Source organism: Protopterus annectens, chromosome 13.part0, assembly GCF_019279795.1.
Source record: "Protopterus annectens isolate FY-2018-M chromosome 13.part0, PAN1.0, whole genome shotgun sequence".
In the NCBI taxonomy this organism is placed as follows: Eukaryota; Metazoa; Chordata; order Ceratodontiformes; family Protopteridae; genus Protopterus; species Protopterus annectens.
Window position 1 is genome coordinate 232,729,977 of NC_056747.1, and position 23,786 is coordinate 232,753,762.

At 40.3% G+C, this 23,786-nt stretch overlaps 1 protein-coding gene across 1 annotated transcript in view; it reads left to right on the forward strand.

The window, feature by feature from the left end:
- RHBDD2 (rhomboid domain containing 2) overlaps positions 1 to 23,786 on the forward strand; it is a 131,295-nt gene that overhangs the window by 63,229 nt on the left and 44,280 nt on the right. Inside the window, exon 3 of the mRNA XM_044053781.1 lies at positions 8,133 to 8,283. Coding sequence (XP_043909716.1) covers positions 8,133 to 8,283 — 151 coding nt within the window. The remainder of the gene's footprint in view (positions 1 to 8,132; positions 8,284 to 23,786) is intronic.

The window sequence follows — 23,786 nt, forward strand, 5'->3', positions numbered from 1 at the left end:
TGGCTTAGTTCTTAGAATGCTTTCAACCTTAACTGTGTAGCTCTGAAATACCCCTTCAAGTCGAGCACTCCCAATGTGCCTTGTTCTGTTGGAAGAATCCACTTGTCCCACTTGACTTTTGCAATCCTCTTCTCCCAGATGAAATCCTGTGGCTCTTTATTAATTGGTATCCACAACTTTTCATCTGGTTGATAAAAATATGGCTGACCTGTGTATAAGACTAAAGGGACTAAAAGCATTTTAACTGCTTCTGAGTATCCATATCCATGCAACAGAGTTTCAATTTCTCAATTTTTTAGCATCTTTTGTTTAGTCTCTTCCCGCATATCCTTAGCTTCCACACTGGAATAATTTTTAATCCATACTCCTAAATACTTCATTTTATCATGTCCCCATAAATATGGATATTGCTGACGCAATTCATGTGTGGGTACATCATTTACCTCTATTGCCTTTGTTTTAGCTTCATTAATTTTGTGTCCCAAAAAGATGTGAAATGGTCTCAAATGCTCCACAGCACTGTAATGGCCTTTTATCAGGTATAAAATAATGTCATCTGCAAATAGACACAGCTTTTCTGGACTGCCATGCCAATTATATCCTTGAATTTCTGAGTCCATTATTTTCTTTGCTAGTGGTGCTTAATACAATGCAAATAACAATGGGGAAAGAAAACATTCCTGCCTGGTTCCTCTGCTCGAGCAAAAATTATTAGAGAGGAACTCGCACACTTTAATTTTCACCTCTGATCCCGCATATATCCTCCTAATCATCCTTATAATTTTATCAGGGAATGCAAATGCTTTCATTGCCCTGCTCATGAAGTCCTAGCTTACTCTGTCAAATGCTTTCCCTGCATCAAGACCCACCAAAAACAGTGGTATTTTCTTACATTTTGCTTCCCTCCTGGATTATCATGTTCTGTTAATGTTGTCAAATGTGTGCCTCCCCCTCCACAAAATCATATTGATCCATATCCATCAATTTTGGCAATACTTTTGCCATTCTTTTAGCCATTATAGACATAAGCTGTTTATAATCATGGTTTAATTGCAATGGGCCTTTATGAAGCTGGATCTGATGGATCTTTACCCCCTCCAGGTATTACAGCTACCACTGTTTTCTTCCAGGATGTTGATACTTTTCCTCCTCTTAAAATACTGTTAAATAAAACTTTCCAGATCATCATCTTTTTCTCCTAGTTTCTAAATTTCCACAGGAGTACCATATATTCCAGGGGACTTTCCTTTAAATTGGTTATACATCACAATTTCATCTCATCTCTTCTTATCCTATCTGCTAGTTATTGAGCCTCATCTACCTCGAATCGTGGCACATTTAATTCTTATAGGTTCATAGATCAGTACTAGGCTAACTGCCCTTGCGAGACATTTTAAGCCTAGCCAATTATCCCTTGGGAGACTCGAACCCTGCACCTTGTGTTTGTAAGGCAAACACCTTAACCATTAGGCCACCCTCCCAACCCTCCATAAACATTTCTATTTGTACCTTTTCTTGATTTCCATATTTCTCTGCTTTGTACAGACTTTCATAGAATTTCCAAAATATTTCTAAGATTTCTACTGGATCTTTTTTATCTTCCTTGTTATAGCCTCCCTATGCTTGGCAACAGCCCTTTCTTCTTTCTGTTGCCTGTTTTGCTAAAAGTTTTTGTGCTCTAGAGTTATTATCAAAAAACAGTTGGTTAACAGTAATCTTTCTAAACTCATGCATATTATCAAGGTAATCCCTGATTTCCTGTTTCCTCTTGTTCTGTGGGATTCCCCCTATTTTAAAATACTTTTAATACGTTGACATTTGTCAGTCCCTCTAAATAACTTCTGTTACCCCATAGTCAACTGAAAGTGCCTCCATCAGGGTGCATAACACCAGTTGGTGCCTTCATATTTTGTGACAAGCAACATAGGTGCACTGTTTTAGCATTACCTATTTTCTCTGTCTGTATTTTATTGAGTAGCCTAAGGTGGCATGCACACCACCTGGGAAGCAATACTTGAATATCCCCCATCCTATCTGCCAGGCCATTAATCTAGTGTCACTCTTCCCAATAAATTATATTAAGTAACTAAGTGAACATCCTCACTAAAACTGTTAGAGGTGTAGAAATAAGCAAAAGAAAAACATCATGTATTGTCACTTCTAACTGAAGCCACACTTCACTTCTGAAACCAATACCAGAGTCCATTTAACCTAACTGAAAATCTGCCCCTGATCTGCAGCTCCTTAACTCTCCAGGCTGGCTGATTTGTTTTATTTGATTTTATTTTTTTCAGGTCAGTCTTGATCTGTCCGTGTCTCTGCCCGCTCCGTTTGCCCTTCAGGCTCACTCCGCTCCCCCTACTCTGCCCCCAAATCTCACCCACCCCCACTATTCCTACTTTTATCTATTACTAGCCACACACTGCAACCATAACAGGCCAATCACCATAGTACCACCCCTCCTCATCATTAAAATGCAATGCATATCCACCTACACATTCACCTCCTCTATCACCTCCCGTGCACAAACCTTCCTGTCTCACATAACCCCTACACTGTCACTCATGGCACCCCCCACCCCTCCAACACCTCAAAGCGCATTCTAACTGCACAGTGTCACTCCCACTCCAACAACCTCAGCACACTAGTAAATCACACAATGTTACATCCACTCAAACACCCACCATTGACTATCTTATCTCTCCACACAGCCTGTGTATTCACACTAGCCCTACTCTATCATCTAACAAACTTCCACACCCCCATCTACAATGACTACCTCCCCAATTCCATCACCACCACTCCACTGCCCGTATCCCACAACTACAACCCCCATATTGCACCCAACCTCTACAGTGCCACAAAAATAGACTACTCCGACTTAAATACCACCAAACCAGCTACAAAAATGAACCTCTACTTGGAAACTGCAAACTACTAACCAAACTTATAAAAACCTTATTTAGCATACTATCACAACTAAAACTCAGTTGTGACATCACCCCAACCTAGGCCCTAAGATTAGCAACAAACCAATTACCACAAACACTCCACATAACTCCATCATACCCCCCACCCAAAGGATAGTCCCTGCTGTTCCTCAATATAAATCTAAGATGTATACTAAATAAAGTCCATGACCTCCATGCACTACTTAACTTACGTTCCCCTAACATAACCATTCTGACTGAAACTTGGCTTAAACCACATGTCAAAAACAATGAAATTCTTCCTCCAGGGTATAACCTATACAGATTTGATTGCCAAAGTAAATGTGGAGGTGATGTACCAATAATGTTCAAACAAAATCTAGCACTGGAACTCATCAACACCACACCTTCTACATTTAACAATACTGAAATGCTCATCTCCAAACTGAATATCAACAAAAACAAAACACTAATCATAGTGGATATCTATATTCCTCCAGGGGAAAATGATAACACATTCGAAGACGTATTTCACTGGCTATCCACAACCTTCCACCAAGAAACCATCATTATGGGCAACCTCAGTACTTGACTGGTCCACCTATAATTCCAGAAATCCATCCAATTTCAAAAACCTATATGGTTTCTCCTAGCTCATACAAAGCCCCATAAGAATAGACAAAAGCTCCAACAGACAACCCATCTTGGATTGGACTCTCACAAACAAATGTAACACATCCCTTCTAGCAGGTTGCCTCCCCAGTGCCATAAGTGACCATCTACCCACCTACCTACCTAATCAGAAACTTCACCCAGACAAGTAGTCTATAGGCTAATCCACAACAAAAAGAAATGTAATACCCACACTTTTAACTCCCTAGCCCAGTTTTTGTATCTTGGGGAATAATATATAAATTCACTCCAAATTCCTGAGTTCACATCTTCCATGCCAAATATTTTCATAAATTTCTTCAAATGTCTACCCTTCTCTGTTGTAATTTCCCTTCTGGGCCCCACAGAGACATCCTTCACTGTTGCAAATCAAATTCCTGTCCCTGCCTATAAGTAATATTCCTTTCTGAAATTGATATTTCTCCCAAAACTTTATTAAACTCCATTGTAGCAGTTTTAAGTGGGATATAAATACATGCCAGTGCAATCCTCCTCCCTTGCCAGTAGCCCCTTAGTACTACAATCTACCATTATTATCTTTTTTATCCTCTGCTATCACTATTGGAGCTCCATTTGCAATTAATATAAGTACTCCGCTTTTTCTTTTTCCCATGTGTGCCTCTAAATAACCATCCTGCAAACATTTCTTTATCAAATTCACACATTCAGTTCTTTCCAAGTGTGCCTCCTGTAGCTTGGCTATTTGCACTCTACATTTTTAATATACTTCACTATCCTTTTTTGTATTTATCTGTGAGGTCATTCACATTTAAAGACATTACAAAAAACATCAGTGGCTTAAAAATTATAATTCCCACCTTTTATGTATAACAACGTATTTGTTAAATGTTTAGTTCTAGCTTTTGTGTTACATGCATACAATGCTTGGCAGGTTGATCTTTTATACAATTTGTTTCTTATCATATTAGTTTGAGCCTCTGTCACATCTTACAAAACATTTTGTTTTATTGAACGCCCTCAAAAAAACTCATTCCCGATATCCCCTTAAAACCTGTTAACTTAATAATTGCACAGAAAATTATGTACATGTTCAAAAATTGACGTTTTAACCTAATACGGACAAATGTTACAAACTGTCAGCCACATTTATAGACGTGAGATAACCTAAAAGAAAGGTCATCCATGCTAAGATGCATAGTGTAGCCTGTAATTTTAGTAAGTGCTGTCTGGTTTTGTCTTATCTTTATACCTCTCTGAGCTGGGAAAACATTTAAATGCTTTCAGAGAACATTATTTCCTAACCAGTTCTCTTTATCAGATTGTCTACTAGAAACATGAGAACAGGATACATCATTGCTAAGCGTACACGTATTTACTCGGGAAAAGTCTTATAATATTCAATATTCTTTTTATTCACTTGCTTTCTGTTAAAACTTTGTTACTGGATCAAGCTAAGGGCCTTAATCTATTCATTCTCCTATGTAAGAATGAGGAAAAAGCACACTTATTTCTTTTCTCTTGCTGTTTTAACCACATTTTTTTTTTTTGTTTTTTTTTTTTTGTTTTGTTTTGTTTGTTTTACATTGCAGTGTCCTACATTTCCTACAACTTAACAAGGTGAAAGAGAGAATGGAGGAAAAAAAAACAGGAATACCTATTTACATTAGTATCAACATTACACTTAAAAATAACTGAGATAATTTTACTTTATAGCATGCAAAGAAAATCATGCAATATTAAAATAGTACCATTAAGAAATAAAATTGTTTTACTTATAGTTAACTTTCTCCCACTTCTTCCCCTCTCAAGTATTTTTCCAAATGACATGAAGTATGACATATGCTTTAGAGTTGCTGGTTTTATCCATGCTCATCTCCATCTCCCAAATCCTGTCTCTCCTTCATTTCCAACATACACGAGTTGACTAAACGACTCAAGATTGTTTTCCTTCTGTCAAGCATTTTCTGTTGAAACATTGGAAGAGTTTTCACTTGCACAGTCTCTCTGTTCTTTATTACCAGAAGAACAAGAAGCAGAATCTCCTGTTCCACAGCTCACTTTTTTTTGGGCAAACTTTTCTATGCCTCCTTAACATGTACTTCATCAAAAAATGATTTTGCCCCTCCAGGGAAAATATTTTGAAGATGGCTGAATACACCGGTTTGAATCTCACACCTATTTCTCAGCATTCCCTGAGTAATGGAATAAATGTACTCCTTTTCTGCCTGTGTCCCCTTTAGCTACTATAGCTGAATATAGTGCTACCCCTAGTGTGGCTCAACGAAATTTTTCCCTGAGTTTCATTACTAATTTTAATATCAATACAATTCTCAAGCAGTCTGGTCTATTATTTGTAAAAACTGGCACTTCATTGCTAGTTCCCCATTGTTACTAGATAAATTGGGTCCTCGACCCTTTGTTATTTACAAAAGGGGTATTAACCTTAAGGAACTTCTTCAGAAAAATGGGTTAACACAGTCTTTTAATAGACAGAAAGGTATGTTTCGGTGTGGTCTTTGCAATTGGTGTAAGCTAATCAAAACAGGGAATGTTTTTCTAATTAGAAATAAGAAATATCAAATTTACCATAAGATTAATTGTGAGACAAAATCAGTTATTTATGTAGCCTTATGTGACTGCTGCCCGGCCTTTTACATAGGGAAGACCGACCGTAAATTACGGGGACGTATTTACCAACATGCCTATGCAATAAGGAATAATAAAAATGATAATGCCTTAGCAAAACATGTTAGTTCCAATCCAGGGCATAATTTTTACTTTATGGGCATTGACCATGTACCGTCTAGTATCAGAGGTGGCCCTTTGTCCTTGATGTTAGAAAACCGGGAACTCGAATGGCAACTTAAGCTGGATGCATTCAGGTCTCCTGGCCTGAATGAAAACTGTAACATTTCAGCTGTTTTAAAATTAAGAAGCTATTTGAGGTAATACTATTATTCCCTATAAAATAAGTTCTGTTTAACAAATACCTATTACATTATAGTGGCTAGTTTTTTTATTTACCTTTTTTAATGTTTTATTGGATGGGTATTTTTAAGAGGTTTTTCGTATATATACATATTAATTTTATATATACACATATATATTTTTTTATTTTCCCTTATATTGATGGTTTCTCGTATATTAGTTATGTGCATTAATGTTTATATATACATATATTTGTAATTTAAAATTTACTTTGAGTAGGTGTGTTCTTTTTATTTATTAGTTTTTGGATTTCATATTATTGTTCAGTGAGTCTTGCTGATTCTTTGTTGTCTGACCGTTTTTGTTAAGATGATTGACATCAGGATATGACGTGCTATTAGTGTCACATCCTGCTGTTTTATTTTAAAAACCGGCGTTTTTTAACTGTTCTGCTTGCCTCTGATGAAGCTGCGATATTAATTGCGGCGAAAACGCTTGTTTATTGTACTAAATAAAATTTGCGTTAAGGTGCTTTTCGTTTGGTCTGCTGGACTCAAGGTTGCCTGGTTACTTGCTTACATTTGTCTTCTACCTTTGCACTTGTTTGTGGTATATATATATATATATATATATATATATATATATATCTATATATATGTATATATATATATGTATATATATCTATATATATATATATAAATGTTGGTGTGTCTTTCGGCTTTTCCCGGTTAGGGGTGACCACAGCGGAACTCCGGTCCGCTAATGATTGGCAGTAGATTTTTACGTGCAGAGTTGCCAGCCCTGACACACAACCTTCAACGAAGGTACGCCCATTCACGCATGTTTCCACACAGAAGACGCTCTAGCTGAGAATCTAACAGGACAACGTCTTACTGTGAGGCGGCAACGCTACCGCAGCACCACCACCGCAGTACACACACACACACATATATATATATATATATCTATATCTATATCTATATATGTGGTATGTGTGTTTATGCATTTTATTTTTGTTTTTTTTACTCTTGGCTATGTCCTGTCAGGGCTCAGCCTCCATTTTTCAGTTGGCTTTGTGCTCAAACCTGCCTTTTTAGGCCACTCTGCCTGAGTTGCCTAATGGTTTGAACACATGGAAAGAGCTAAGAAGCTTTGGAAGCTGAACAGCTGTTATATCTTTGGCAGGATATAACCCACGTATGTAAGGCTACTGCATCACTGATCATTTGAACATCCACTGTTATGATAAGTTTACTTCCACAACTGTATGTTTTATCTTGTATTACCAGTACATGCATATCAGAAATTTGTCTGCCCTATGTAACTGCTACTAGAAACAATGTCCTCCAAGACAGGTATTTTTATCAATTTAACTTAAGTTACAGGCTTAAGGGGGGGGGGTTAAAAATCAATTTCTGTAAATCTCAGTGCTTCGCAGTCTGAGAGAGTACCTGCTAAGCAATCCTATTGCCTATTTAAAATACATATATCACTTTCTGTGTCTTTCTTTCTGTATACATTAATCATGACAATGGATATTTTCTCTTATAGACTAGTCACTATAATAAGTATGTAACTTTGCTTTGTCTCATGTGCTGTTGCTGTGTTTTCTGTTTATTTTTCCTTGACTAAATAATTCAGATGGCATTGGATTTTGTTCTTTTCTTGAATTCTCAGAGTTCACTGCCTCTGCAGTGGATAAGTGGTCCTTTTTCAGATTTTTAAAGAGGTTGCCAGGGCTGGTTTATGTGCCTGGTTCAGTCGCTGAGAGGAGAGCAGCCCATACCAGAAAGTAAGTGTTTACTTTGTTGTACCATCTGATGATGTATGCTGAAAGGCAGCAAATTAGGCTGGTTGAATGGGTGAGCAGGAGAAGCATGCTGAGCCCTTTGGCTCATTACCAGACATGTCCTATGTGCTGCACCTGTCAAAGTGGGATAGAAAATCTGTTGGTAGAAATGTATGAACATTTGTTTGAAGAGGGGCAGACTGCACTCAGATGCTGAAATAACAAACAAGCACACTAAATTGTCTAACTTTGTAAAACAAGAATTAATTAAAGGTATGAAGTTCATTTATCAAGTAGAGTAAAAGATGAAATCCTTTACAATTGATAATGGTCTTCTGCATTAAGAACAGATCATTTTTGAATGTAAAACCGTGAGAGCTTGAAAGTGGAAGAAGCATGTACAGTAGACTCCCTCTTATCTGCTTTCACTAGGACCGGATCTTAGGTTGGATAAATGAATGGCTGGTTAATCAGAAAATGCATACAAATTAACATTTACAAGTTATATGCGTTTTACTAATGAATGTTATTGTTTGTCTTTCGGCTTTTCCCGGTTAGGGGTTGCCACAGCGGATCCCCGGTCCGCTAATGATTGGCAGTAGAGTTCTACGGTACCAAGGTGCCAGCTCGACGCCCAACCTTCAACAAAGGCACGCCCATTCATGCATGTCTTTCGAATGCCACTCGACCGCGGAGAGGACATGCAGACTCCACACAGAAGTTGCTCCAGCCGAGAATCGAACGGGAGAATCTCTTGCTTTGAGGCAACAACGCTACCGCTGCACCAAGTCTAAAACTCAAATGTCTGTCATTATTTAGCCCAGAGGAGGTGGAAGTGTTATTGTTCTGTGTCATTTGCTAGGGCTATGGCAGAAATTTGATGGCTGGTTAAAGAAGCCAGATAACGGAGTTTACTATATTAACCTGTTGAGTCACTTACACAGTTAACTCCACCACAGTTGTCTCTCCTTTAAAGTTGTTCTGAAGAGAAGATTAGAGTGGAAGAAAAAGCAATGAAGTAGTTATTTATTTATGGAGGAATGATGGATCTGGAAGAAAGCAGTAGCAATGTATTCATTTGGATACCCTATACACAGACTTGCGTTGCCTGCCATATACAGTCAAGCAGTGCTTCCTTTGAAGACTTTCCTATTTTTTTATTTTACTGCAGTTATCCTTGCATCTGCAAATTGCCAATATGTTGGTTCAGTTCTTCAGTTTACAAACGCCTCCTTTTTAATGTTAGTCTATTTAAAATGTAATTAAAATGCAAAAACTTCCAGCTAGCCAGAGTAGTGTCTTATATTGTCTTTTAATGTTCGGGATCTGTTCTGAGTGTTCAGACATTGGCTTGTGCCTGTGTTGGAAAATTAAACTAGAATTTTCGGTGTATAGTTAGCTGCTATGTTTTATTGTCTGTTAGACTTCTTAAGTAGCTTTTGCCATTGCTAAACCAGTCATAGGGTGCTTTAGGCTAAAGGGGAGCATGTGGTCCTTCTAGAGGATGACGTAGGGGTATGGGTCATGGCAGAAAAGCAGTAGGTACATTTATTGGCTAGTTAAAACAGTGAGAAAGGATGCTGCAGAAAATGGATGGAAGAAATCATTCACTTTAAAAATGTTCACTTGTATTGCTTGAAATCAGTTGTTTTAGTTTTTCCTTTTGTGTTGACTATAGTCATACTTCATTCCAGATCTCATTAGTGTAAGTTAAAATAACCTTCATACAGTGGTCTCATTGGTTTTATAGCTTTTCTGCATGATCTAGCAAGGTCTTTTGACTTTGAACATGCACATTGTTAGGGACTTAAGTGCTGTGCCCTTGGATTATTTTATTTATTTATTTTTTAAACAAAATCTCCGTAGCATTAGTGGTAAGAGCAAGCTATTATATGTCATTTGGATTTGTTGAATAATGTAAATGGTTTGATGGAGAGGAGACAATTGTTTATAGTTTGCAGGTTCATGTGACAGTAGGTATCTTCCATTTTGGTTGTTAACTTCACCCTTTGGTGCATATTTGATTTGTATGGGAATCTCGTCAATTCACCAAATAAACTTTGAGTGATGAAGCTGTGGAAGTAATTCTTTCAGTGAACCTCAAACTTTGTTCCCCCAAGGGGCAACCCAGCCCTGCAACCCCACATGGGGAATACCCCCTCTCATGCTCAAATATACCAATTCCTTAGCCCCACATTAGTGTGGTAAAGGGTAGTTTCTCTTGGTATTGAAAATGTTTTTTTGGAAAATTTATTTTACTGCATCAGAATTTGGTGAAAGAGGGTCCTGAACAACTGAAAGGCTCACTCTTGCTTTGTATATAGCCTCCTAGACATTTATTTAGTTAGTTAGCCATTGTTAACCCATTAACTCTGATGAGACACTTGCTTTTTCAGGCAATTTACGGAGGGAACTCCATCAGAATCAGTCCACCACAAACGAGAGTCCTAGCACTGCAGCAGATAAAACACAGGACACCCTATATATGTGATGTAGCAGTGGTGTGATTCAAATTATGACAAAAGAGGCTATCTTTAGAGCTGCAAAATTGAAAAAAAAGAGAGAGCATATAGGACAAAAGATTGCAAGAAAAGCAGTACATGGTGATAGTGTATTGTTATCACATAAAGTGCCCATTTGGCAGAAATGAACCATGTGTACCAGAACATGCTTTGTGATGAGCCATACAAGTACTAGTGGTACTCTTCAAAGGGAGATTTTTTTTTTGCATTCATATTACATCTAACAAGTCCTTTCCAGGTGCACCTTTAGGTTTCCATTTAAAAATCCTTTACCAGAAGCAGTAGGTCTTCCTGATTCTGGGGAAAGAACAACAAAAGGCTGCTTTGCCAAGTGTTATCTTTATTGTAACAACCTTCATTAGATAGATTGTTTGAAACTTAGTAAGTAGAGAGAGTTGTCTTAATAAAGTCCATCATCTGTGGGGGGGGGGGGGGGGGTATTAAAGAAAGTTTCTTTTCATGATGTACTAACCAGTAGTTCCCATAACTACTGTTTCAGAAGCTGTTTAATATGTGCACCTGTTTTATTACGGAAAGAGCAAATTACATCATAAGCCAGCACTTGGCTTCCTTGTATTGCATTGGAGACTGGGAAATTGCTGGCTAGAATTTTAAGTAACTTAAGTTGTAGAAAAACCTCAGTATGACCAGAGAAGCCTCTTAGTTAAGGTTGCAGTATATTCTGTAGGCAAACAGCATGTCTGTGTAATTTATTTGAGTACTGTATAGCTGCTACCAAGATGTTTCAATGTACATTTCCTAGTCAACTTTGCTTTTGCTATATAAGGAGCACTTTTCTCGGCTACCATCACTCACCTCTGTCTCAAGCCCTAGTGTACATTTTACATGATAATGATATACTAATTATATGTATATTATCACTGCTTCTTTTTTCCTACATGTCCTAGGTCCAAAGACATTTGTGCATCCTTGACCTGACATCTGCAGCAGCCAAGGCCTGGGGTGATCCTACTTTAGAAGCCGCCATGCCATTGGCGTTCAGGTTGTCCCACCAGACTTAAAAGTCTTTTAGGCGTAAGGCAGCCGATACCAGACAGATATCCACTCCTGAATGCCATTGTGCTATTAAGTAAAGGGAGGGTAGTGTCTCCTTTGTTATTTTAGAGGAAGATTTCCAAACTCGCAGGAAGGGAGGACCCACAGACTACCCTGAGGTTCAAAGATCCACAGGGGCCTCGCACCATGATGAGACAAACTTTGGAAGTACAGGTCTCTGCCAAATCTAAGTTGCTGCATCAGCCACATCCCCTCTCAAGATTGAGCTAAGCTGGCTCAAGGCTCCCTTCATTTCTTACAAAACCTGTACCTTGAGTGCAACCCTCTGTGTCAGGAGTCCAGGCCACCAAAAGTAAAAGGGAAGTCTGCCCTATGAAAGACTCTTGACTCTTAACTCTTTTACCTCTGAGGAGGAGGATCTGAACTTCAAGTCCTGCATGCCCTCCCCCTTTTCCTATGATACAGGCAGTAAAAATGCTCTGACCTCTGACTCATCCCCTGAGGGACCTGTAATTTAGAGAGATCCTCTTCCAGATGAGGAAGTGCTTACAATGGCACATTTATGAGATCTCAGCCTTCCAGAAAAGGGCAGTGGATCTCCTGGTGCTAGGCCATCTCTTAAACTGGTAGCTATTCCATCAGGACAGGAAGTGCATCTTGGATATGTTTAATGCTACCTCCCTGGAACTAGACTACTAGCATTTCTCCACACATGCACCCCAAAAAGGCCTGATTAGTATTACAGTGGACATGACCCTGACATATTTCTCTAACACAAGCCCTATTCCAGACCCAGATACTTCATCTCTGGAATCTTCATGAGGAGCTAGACTGACTCCTGAGCATAATATTCTTCCCAGTGATGGAGAAAATATGTGGGTGGATAGAGCTGTAGTAAAGGTCTGTGTCTCAACAATCCTAACATTTTGAGCACTGAACTGCCAGCCAACATTTTGAAGTACCAGGAACTAACAACTTTTAAAGAGCTGAGGTGTGGCGTAGGGGGATAAAGCCCTGGCTATGTCCAAGCCGACCTTGTTTCAACTAGTAGCTCTGGTGGCTGATGGAATGGTAGAGAGGATGGGTATTCCCATCCTGGTGGAGTGGGTGGACATTTGGCCGTCACCAGTAAAATCCCTGGTAGAGGCTGGGAGACGGTAGTATGTGAGGGTTGGGGCGTAGTGGACATGGCTGAACTGCCATGGAGTTGTGGTGGTATGCATCACCCCTTTCCCTGACCCAGACTATGAAGCCCCTTATGGGAGGGGGGGTAAGAGACTGAGTAAGGCATAAAGGAACCCCCCACCCCACCCTTGATCAGTGTAGGACAGTAGAACTCCACCAGGATGTGCTTAGGATCATTGCTAGCCCTAGCAAAAATTGCAGGCATTGGATGGGGGTGATTGGAGGGCTGTTAGACCCAGCAAAGGACATGGGGCACTGGGACAGCTGTGAGGTATGATGGAAGGGGGAGAAAAAGTAACACATTTTGAAAAAAAGAAAACAAATTGTAGAGAATTGGAGCGGGGGGGCTGCAGAATGAGAACCAGAAGACTTCATTCTGCCAATAATACAAAATGTTTTATAACTAAGAAAGTATGCTTTCCAGGTATGGGTATGGGACTGTGGATGCAACATCCAGGGCTGCCACATCTGAGTCAGTAATTAGAAGATATATTTCTGCCAGAGAAATGTATAGGTGGAGCTCCTTAATGCACCTTTGGATAACGAGTTGCTCATTGAACTCTAGGCATACAGTTTATTAAAAAAGCTGGAAGATAGAAGGAAAACCATGGAGTCAATGAAGCACATGTTTGACTCTCCTGTTCCCAAATATATTAAGAGTTGCATCCAAACAGGGACCTTTAATACACAAGGCAAATTAAAGGAAAGAGTGCAAATGTGAAGAATACACAGAAGAAGACACGACAAAATGAAAACAAAGGGATACACAGGGGGAGGGCTGTTGGGGCTTTGCCTCCAGTAGGGAGCAGCTGTGACTACTGAAGCAACAAGGATCCTACCTCCACAACTGCCCTACACCTTGCCCTTAAAACACCACCCCAGGTTACCCTGTCTAGTTACCAAAATGGGGGGCTGTTGGTTAGCCTCCTCCTAACAAAATTGATTATACATAACCTCAGTCAGATGGGTTCTACAAATTATTGCCAAATGATACAAGTTTTACTTTGTGGACAGGATTCAAAGAAGCGGTCAATGTTATAGTGTTACATGAACAGGGAAAAACTGTTAGGCCCCATATTAACATAAATACTGTCTTTTGGCATACTAAATGCTGTGACTCTCAAGCAGGAGAACAGAGGGTTTTACACAAGGCTAAACCAGTTCCTAAACGTGCTAAAATGCAGGATGTTAAAACACCAGGACTCCCTTCCTTTATTTGGAAGGTTAAGTCCTCAGGTGCTCTAGATTACTCTTCACCTCAAGGACTTGACCTTCTCAGTCTCATTTACAGAGGTCACAGGCAGTATCTGAGGATTGTGGTGGGATGGGGGGCACCGTAATCAGTATACTTCCTTATATTTTGGTTTAGTTAGTGTGCACAGTTTTCACAAAAAAACTGATGCCAATGATAGCTCACTGCAGGATCAAAAGCATCTGTAGCACCCATACTTGGATGACTACTTGAATCTGGCCCAATCCCAGGAGGAGGGGCAGAGGACTATGGATTGTACATTATGCTGTCTGGCCTCTCTAGGGTTCACCCTAAATGAAAAGAAGTCAAGTTGTGCCCAAACAAGAAGTCTCTCTTCCTGGGGGTACTTTTGGATGCAAGTACAAGCAAGGTCTTCCTTCTGAAAGAAAAGATGTAGACCAATTAACCTCATGTACTCAGTTGCAAGGAAACCCAGACTAAAAGTCAGACAATACTGATGATCATAAAACAACAGCATCTACTATTCTGATGTCTGCCTTAGCCAAAATTACATGGTGGATCCTGAGGAGCACATAGGATCAGCAGTAATTAATGTGTTTCTGTTCAAGACCAATTGTGGTGGGTGCAGCAACTGAAAAGAAAAAAGGGGTAACATTTTGTCAGTCATTGCCCAATCGGACCCTGACCATTGTTGCTGGTCCTAGCCTGAAGAGCCCACACATCATACTTGAAAGTGCAGGGGATCTAGAGCCCCAGGCAACAACTAGACATAAAGATCAAGGCGGTAATGGCAGTAATCCAGACAGCTTCCAGAGATGTCTGGATCCCTAAGACTCTGTCAGCACAGACGAGAGAGCAGTGATGTGCCTTACTGTTTGTGTCATGCATTCTTATCTTTGCAGGCTGGCCATGCAGGCTTGTGACCAGGACTTGCAGTCAGACATGTCCCTGAGGGCCACTGATATACAAAACCAGGAGAATGCAATGGCAGATAAGATAAACAAGACCTCTGCAGATCCACATAACTGGATGCTTTACAGAAAGGCATTCCTAGATCTTAGTTTGATTGGATGTCCCAAAGATATGGACTTCTATGCTTCTTCACCCAAGAGACAGTTGAAAAAATTTGATTCCAGAGCACTTCGTAAGTTGTCTTAGACAGTATCATAGGATCATAAGAAGTTACTAGGCTATTGGCCCTGAGGCCCCTGCAAGCCTATCCATGAAATTAGCCATTGTTCTGACAAATCAACATGTGATGGCCCTGTCCAGCAGGGACATACGTGGAATCCCAGGGGTATATTTTCTGTTCCCCATCCAGTTATCCAGGTTGCACTTTAAAAGGGTTAATGAGGTTCTCTGCTTGACGTGGGGAGGGGGAGTCTGTTCCACAGAAGGGAGAGTTTCTGGGACACAAATCTGTCCCACCAACAAGTCCTGTTGAAGTCACAGACCAGGTTGAAGTCGCATGTGCAGTTTACTTGAGTGGAGCTTGACTTGCGGATATGCAGCTTTCCCATCAAGGCGGGGTCTGAGATTGCTTTGTATGCCAGACAGAGGTCACCTCTGAGGAGTCTGTATGAGACTGGTAGGTGGACAGGGCTTTTAGCCTGTCTTTATAGGGTAGATGTTTGAGGCCCTGGATTCTCCTGGTGATGAACCTCTGTGGTCTCTCCAGCTGCTGCATGTGCTTTGTGAGATGTATGCCAAAAGGGGCATTGTACTCAATAATGGGTCTTATAAGGGAAGAATACAGGGATGTTATGTAGCTGTCTTTTCCCTTGAATTGGGCCAGGGGTATTTCTGTATGCTTTCATTCTAATACCATTACATCTCCTAGTAGTACAGGCTATCAAGAAAAGTAGGCCAGAAGTCCTTCTCATAGCTTCTTACTGGCCAAAACAACACAGCCTCTCTTACTCTTCAAGATGGTATGGTAAGGGACAAAGTTTCCTGCTGCCTCAACATGGGAGCCTCCTGGTGCGCTGTAGGGGTCCATGATGCATTCAAATCTGGAAACCTTTAACTTTGCAGCTTGGAGAACATGAATGTATTACCATTTTGTGCACATCTAATCTAATGACTTGCTTAAAATTTTGATGGAGGGTAGTAGTACAAGAAATTCATACCTAGCAAAATGGAAGAGGTTTTCCTTCTGGTACCAAAGGAGGAATCATCCCCTACACTGATGGAAATGCCTGCAGTTCACCATCTCTCCAAGCTGTTTGAGATGAGCACAGTTAACATCCAATTGAAGGTTCACTCGTGCAGTTATCGGCTTGCCAGTAGAGTGCCCCCCCACACTGGCATCTAGAACACCACTGGGACCGTTTCTATATGACATTCTCCACCTCCTGTCTCTCATGTGGATCTGATATTAAGTGTAAGAAAACTTAAACTTGTCTTTTGAGCTGACTGTATATGCAAACCTGAAATTCTTGACTTTGAAAGAAGCATTGCTCATGGCAGTTTATTTGCCAGAAGGGTATCAGAGTCTTAGTGCAAAGAACCTTTTTTATATTCCAGAAAGACAGGGTGATCGATCCCATGCACTGGACCCCTCATCCATGTCCATAATGGATACTGAGCCAAAACTCAGCCAAGCTAAACTACCTGTTTTTTTTTTTTTTTTTCCCTATGCCTTATGATCAAGCAGCCAGCTTCTCACTAGTGGAAATATGAATAAATCTGCCAAAATGAAAATCCACAATTTACTGAAGTAATCCAAAATATGTCTTCAACATGTAATGAGGTATTTTAATGCAAAATGTGGTTATTGTTTAATTGTAAGCCATTACACAGCTAATTGCGATATCTGTCGTTTATTCCTTCAGTTGGTGGAGACAAAAAAGTCGACTGTTATTGTTCAGGATGTAGCATGGCTCTCTCTGCTCCCAGTGGGCTGTGACTACAAGCACAGTTGTGGGGTACTAGGGAGAACTTTGTAACTACTGTAGATAACTTTACTAGACGTATTAGAGAAGGCCAAGACAGTACTAAGAAGCACAAAGTTTATAAAGTGGGAGATTATCCTCTAGGTCCTATTGCAAAAAAGCATAGAGAAGAAAAATTGACTGATGCCCATTCTCCTTGTGGAATACCTCAGATTCCTGCGAAAGTTGTACATAAAATCTCTCCTGTTAAACTTAGAACTCCTAATGTCTCTTCTTTCTCAGATTCTGAGATGCAGAATTTTTGCATCATGTAGAACAGAATTAGTATGATCCTTTAGGAGTGACACCCATCCCTCGTAGAGCTGGACAGTAAAAGGATGATGGGCACAGACTCAACAATGAATGGCGCAGACTCAACAATGAGCAATACATTTACCCTTGCACTCCCTCCCATGGTTTATTGCCATTGAACATTTTCTACAAGGGTACATTTTAGTGAAAATCATTTGTGATTTGAAGTGAGAGATTTTCATTGAACTTGTATGAGGTAAAAAACTGAAATGGGATATAAAATTTGTGAAAGTGTACAGGAACTATCTGAGGAAACTCTGGAGTAGCTCAGCAGTATGGATAAGAAGTTACTGCAAACACCACATTGGAGGTCATACCAAACAGCAGGAGATTTCCTTAATGATTTATATTTTAAGAATTATAGGCTATGAAGATGCATTGCAAACTTAAATGAGTTGAACAGAAAAAAAAAATCAGGAAATGGACAAAGTGCTGGACAATCACTGTGATGCAGCCAACAGAAGAGAAAAATGGTGGAGTGCAAAACCCCAGAAAGAAGCAGTGCAGGCCCACCAGGATTATCTCAGTCTGCAGTTAGAATGTGAAGACAAGGTGCAGCAGAAAAATGTGAGCATTGTGGAGTACTGGAGTAGCTTGGGTGTGGATTGTGTACAGTTTGTAAAAGATATACTTAGTAAATAGACTAATATGACCTCAGAAGAGAGAAAAAACTGAGGGCACATCACACACCATGGAGACTTTAGACTATAAAAAATGGGTACTCCAGACCTATTATTGTATGTTTTCAAACCATTTGCCTGCTGAAGTAAATATTAGCCGTGCTTTGGAACATAGGGTAGAACTGTGTTGAATTGAGAAACAAATATTTGTAGATCAAGACTATTTGCAAGTGACCAGGAAAAAAATGTAGATTTTGTCACTGAAGAAATTGTATTGGCCAGCAAATGTCTGATTTAAACTTAAGGATTATTTTCCCAGCTAACGCTGCAATGTATATGGTCCCAAAAGCAGTGGGATCAACTTTGTTAAAGTTTGTGAATGAAGACACAGAGGTCTGAGAGTCTGAGGGGCAGCCATGGAAATGTTGGGGGGAGTGTTCAAGTACTTCAGAGCAGTAGTGACCAGAGATTGAGGCATGTGGCTGAAGAGTATTATTTCCTTACTCAGTCAATTGGTTGTGAGGGAGAGGGCTGCACAGGTAGTGGATCAGAGGTGAAACAGAACAGACATTTGATAACCTTAAATTACTTCATGTAGAATGTACTTTTTTGGCTATCCAAAAAGAGTAGCATGCTAATTCAGGCTAGAGAAAAAGCATGGAAAGAATGGCAAAAATATAAAATACCTCAATATCTTAAAACTTCAGAACGCTTCACAGTCGTACTAAAAAGCAAGTAAATGAAGACAAAAAAACTATACTATAACAACTTTCAGAATAATACTAAGCGTAGCCCTAAAAATTTTGGACATGCATTAAAGAAATTTTACATCCTGGCCAAAAATTCAACCCAATTCCCTCTCCCAGTAACTTGCCACTCGAAACTGCAATACAGTTCAACTAATAATGTAGCATCTCTAACAAAGGATTCCTCAACATCTAATCCCAAACCTGCAAAACAGCTACATATCACCACATCCACGTCCACCTTCAAACCTGTACCCACATTCTATATAAAACTACTGTTAAATAAACTTAAACCATGCTCTTCTTCATTTAATGACCTTCCAAGCGAGTACCTAAAAGTAGCAGCCAGTAGCATTGCCTATTCTGTCTCAATCCTTATGAATAGGTCAGTCCAGGAATCCCATGTTCCTTCTCTCGGTAAAAAGTCGCATTATCCTTCTCACAAAGGAGGAAATTCAGCTGTCATTAATATCTTTAGACCTATAGCAATCTTATCTCCCTTTACCGAAATAATTGAAAAATATATTCATAACCAATTGCTAGGCTGTCTCCTGCAGAAAGAACTCCTATCCTCTACACAACATGTCTTCTGTCCTTCCCATAGTACTAGCACTGCCCTTCTAACCTGTAGAGATACTGTCAAAGCTGGAGGTAATGGCAAACTAGTCTGTTGCTTATTTCTAGACTTGCCTAAAGTCTTTGACACAGTTTGCATGGTAAACTTCTACTTCAGATGTCCTCACTGAGTCTCTCCCAGCCCACCCTTCTGTGGCTCAAAAGCTACCTGTCCAAATAAGTGTCAGTCAGTAAAATGGAACTCCACTCTCCTTACCTCTCAGTCAACACCAGTGTGCAACAATGGTCTAAACGTGGTCCCCTCCTCTTTAACATTTTCACCGACACCCTCTATACATCCACACAACAGGCCACCTAATACAATACACAGATGATTCTACTCCTTTGCCCATCTAAGCAACGTGGTACACTTCCAAAAAAACTACTCAGGAAGTTGGCCACTAAAACATGGCTTCATAACTCACAACTCGCACTCAACCCAGAAAAGACCAAACTATACTTTTCCCCAAATCCCTCCGTCTCGTGAAAAAACAAAATTTAGGGTCCTCGCTCTTGATTAATATAACCACTGAAGTCACTTCTCATAGCAAATTATTAGGGGTGATGGTAGAATAATAATCTTGCATTCGACCTGCATATGCAAGACTGCATAAGAAAAACACACAAAAAATTAGGGATGCTTTAAAGAGCCATAAAAAAACTACACTTGCTACTACTTATCTTTTCCCCATACTTCTTTATGGCACTCCCATCCCTTACTAACTTCCAAGCTTCACAAAAATTTAAACTTGAACAGTACTGTAACAAAGTTGCTAAATTTGCAGCAAATACCAGTTTCAGAACTCACCACTGTGTAGCACTGAAAAGCTTAAATTGGTTAGAACTGACTCATCAACTAACATGTGCACAGCTTCTCCCCACCTAAAAAATTATCTCTCATCCATCTGCCTGTCCAGCACTAAACATCCTACACAACTATGTTCCCAGCTGGTCATAGCAAACCAGTGACCAAAAACTCCTTTCTGTCTACAAACGTATCAATTCTGCTGGGCATTGACTACGGCCTGGAACTCCTTACCTGTAGTCTGCATCCATTAGGTCAATACCCTCCCTCCAAAACCTAGTTAAAATATGTCTCTGTTCTTGCTCAGAACAAGGATAAAGTCAGCCTCTGATGTGGTCAATTTTTTCCATTGCCAGAAAAATCATTACAAGAAACTGGAAGTCTCATACTTCATCCTCAATAATTGAATTCAAAAATTTACTTCTTGAAGTCTGTAACTTAGAAATTTTGACCAATACTGCAAGATCTTCTAGGAATACTTTGTGTCTTTCTGCTTTTCCCAGTTAGGGGTCACCACAGTGGAACTCCGGTCCACTAATGATTGGCAGTTGATGTTTATGTACCGGCTTGCCAGGCCTGATGCACAACCTTCAACGAAGGTACGCCCATTCACACATGTCTCCACGCAGAAGATGCTCTAGCTGAGAATCGAACCGTAGGAATACTAATTCATGTAATATGTGGAAAAAAGTATATGATTTACTGAACAAGTAATGTAAATCACTTTACAATCCTCATATTTTAATGCACGTTTATTAATATCTGATTCTTGTGGAGAATGTCATTGTATATAGATTAAAATCTTTGTTTTATTTTTCTCATTTTATGTTATTCGTATTGAAAAATGTACATATTTTTGGATTGTTTATTTGTCAGTATTTATCTCAATAAAGCTGTTTAAAAAAAAAAAAAAACAAGGATAAAGTTATACCCTAAATGTGAACAATACCTTTTTATTCTTTCCCGTCTTTACTCACCCTTCTTCACTTACTTCCTTACGTCTGTCAAATTCTCTTCACTGACTTTCTCTCTAAATATGCCATAGGCTTGTTTTTCCCTCACTTCATATTGCAATTCCTGTATGCATTAGACTAAGTTACCTTTCATTTCTCTACAAGCTGTCTAAAATTTTCTAAATATTAAATGATTGTCATATATCTTTTATCGATTAACTACTCTTTTTATTATGTATAATGTGTTATAATTATTTAAGCTGCAGATGTTTTAGTTTTGAAGATTGTAAAATTATTGTTTTTAAAATGTTTTATAATTATTTAGAGCTTTTCTTCCCAGGCCTCTGCTAAAAATGGGCTTCTACCCAGTTGGATTTTCCTTCTAGCTTATCAGTGGGAGTGGTAAGCACTAGGTAGCCTAGCCTACTACAAGAGGAATGGTTTCTGGCTCAGAAATTGTAGTTTATTGGCTGTTTGGGCAGTTTTTCCATCTCTTTCAACTTTTCTGGGTTAAAAGCCCACATTTGCGCTTGATGTCCTTCAAGGATGCATCTGCAGTCATAACATATGGGTTGTCCTGCCTCAGGCAGCCCTTCGGTCGGCCGGATTCCAAAGTCTGGGTCTGGCCTCGGCTGATGTCGCACTTCACCCGACGTCATAGCTTCTGGGGTATAAAGGCATCAGCCAACGCCATTTTCCCCAGTCTTTCTTGCCGCGTGGTGCCCAAAGCAGAAGCTGTTCACAAGTGCCGGTCGGTCAGATCCAGAGATTTCAGCTACGAAGACTTCTAAAAAAGCTAAGTACCCCATTGGGGACTCTTTCTTGCCTCAGCCGATGTCAGACAAAGTAAATAATTGTTTAACTTGTGGGAAACAAATACCTCATAAGGATTTCCACTCTTACTGCCTTCCTTGCTTAGGCCCAGACCACGACGTATCAGCTTGTTTAGCCTGTGCTTCCTTCAACCGATGGACACTTAGACGTCGGTCGGAGTTTGCAGAAGAGTTTTTTGGATCCGCTTTTGCATATAAAATGCCGTCGGAGACTCCGACTACACATTTAGCCAAAAAACGCAAGGAAAAGGACCAACACTCGCGGCCCGCGGTTTCGGCTGAAACCACGGTTAGGCCTACCGCGAGTGTCTCGGTTTCGGCTGAAACAGAGTCCTCGGTTCTTCCTTCTGCCGAAAACATACCTCCGACAACCGAGGCCAGAGAGGCCCCGGCTGAGTCGGCTACAGAAATTCCTACCGAAGAAGCAGGCGCACAAGAATTGTCCGACACCATTCCGTTGGACATTTCTACTCCTGCACGTGGGGCAGCTAGGCCCCCTGCTTCTATGTCTATTAAGGCCTTCTCCAGGGCCAAAGCAGCTAAAATATCCAAGGCCTTACCAACAAAATCTTCCTCTCAGAGACCTTCCTCTAGTTCTCAGATTCTCAGCCTTGCTGAGGACCTTATATCTCTGATTAGGGGATCCCAACCTCACCCAGACAGGGCCTCACAACCTCCTCCTGACAAAAGGCCTAGGACTGAACCCCCCTGAACCTCTCTCCTCTGATTATTCCTCGGATGGATCTGATTTATCAGACCATCAGGAAGGACCATACTCACCTTATGAGGACTCGGATGCAGAAGACTCAATTCCTTCTGCCTCCCCCCCCTGAAGAATTTTCCTTTGGGGAGACTTTGCACTCAATGAGGGAACACTTTCAATGGCAGGGTCAGGATTTTTCTGATTCTAGGAAAAGGCTAAGGACATTTTTACACTTGCCACAGCATAGGCCTTTAGCCATACCACCTGTACTATCAGTTGTTGATGATGCATACAATGATGTCAGTTCTGCCCCTGATTCTTTTCCCCCGGCACCTGCCAAACCTGACAGATATTACAGGGTCCCGGATTCTCACTTCCACTTGTATAAGGCCCATGCTGCAGACCCAGAAACTATTTCTCAGGGCCCAAAGGGTGTTGCAGCTGCCACTGCCAAAAACCCCCTACCCTCTGAAAGAGAGTCAAGAGCATTAGAGAGATGGGGAAAAAGGTTTATACATCTGCTACTCTTTCTGCCAGGGCTTTAAACTGTCAATTCCATATGATACAGTACCAGGAATTTTTGTTAGATCAGCTGGATAAAAAGCTTTCCTCTCCTGAACCTTTAGACCGTAAGTCCCTTCAGGATTTGGTACACAACTCTCAGCAGGTCAGTAATCATTTCTTAAAATGTGGCTATGATGCACTGGAGGCTTCATTTAGATCAGCTATGACTGGAGCAGTGATTCGAAGGCATGCCTGGCTAAAAGAGCAATCCTTGCCAGACCATGTCAAGTCTAAACTCCTAGATGCCCCTATGGAGAAACAAAGTTTATTTGGCTCCCCTGCACAGGAGATTCTAAAGAAAGTGGAAGAAAAAGCTAAATCTGTGCAAACAATCAAGGATTTTCTACAGGTCCAACCTCCGAGGTTCAGCAGAAACTGGCCTTCAAAGAATTGGTCCTTTCCAGACACCTCCAGAGCACAGAGGGGCAGGAACAGACGCCCAAGAGGCAGAGGTCAATCAAGGGGTGCCTACAGGGGTCGTCAGT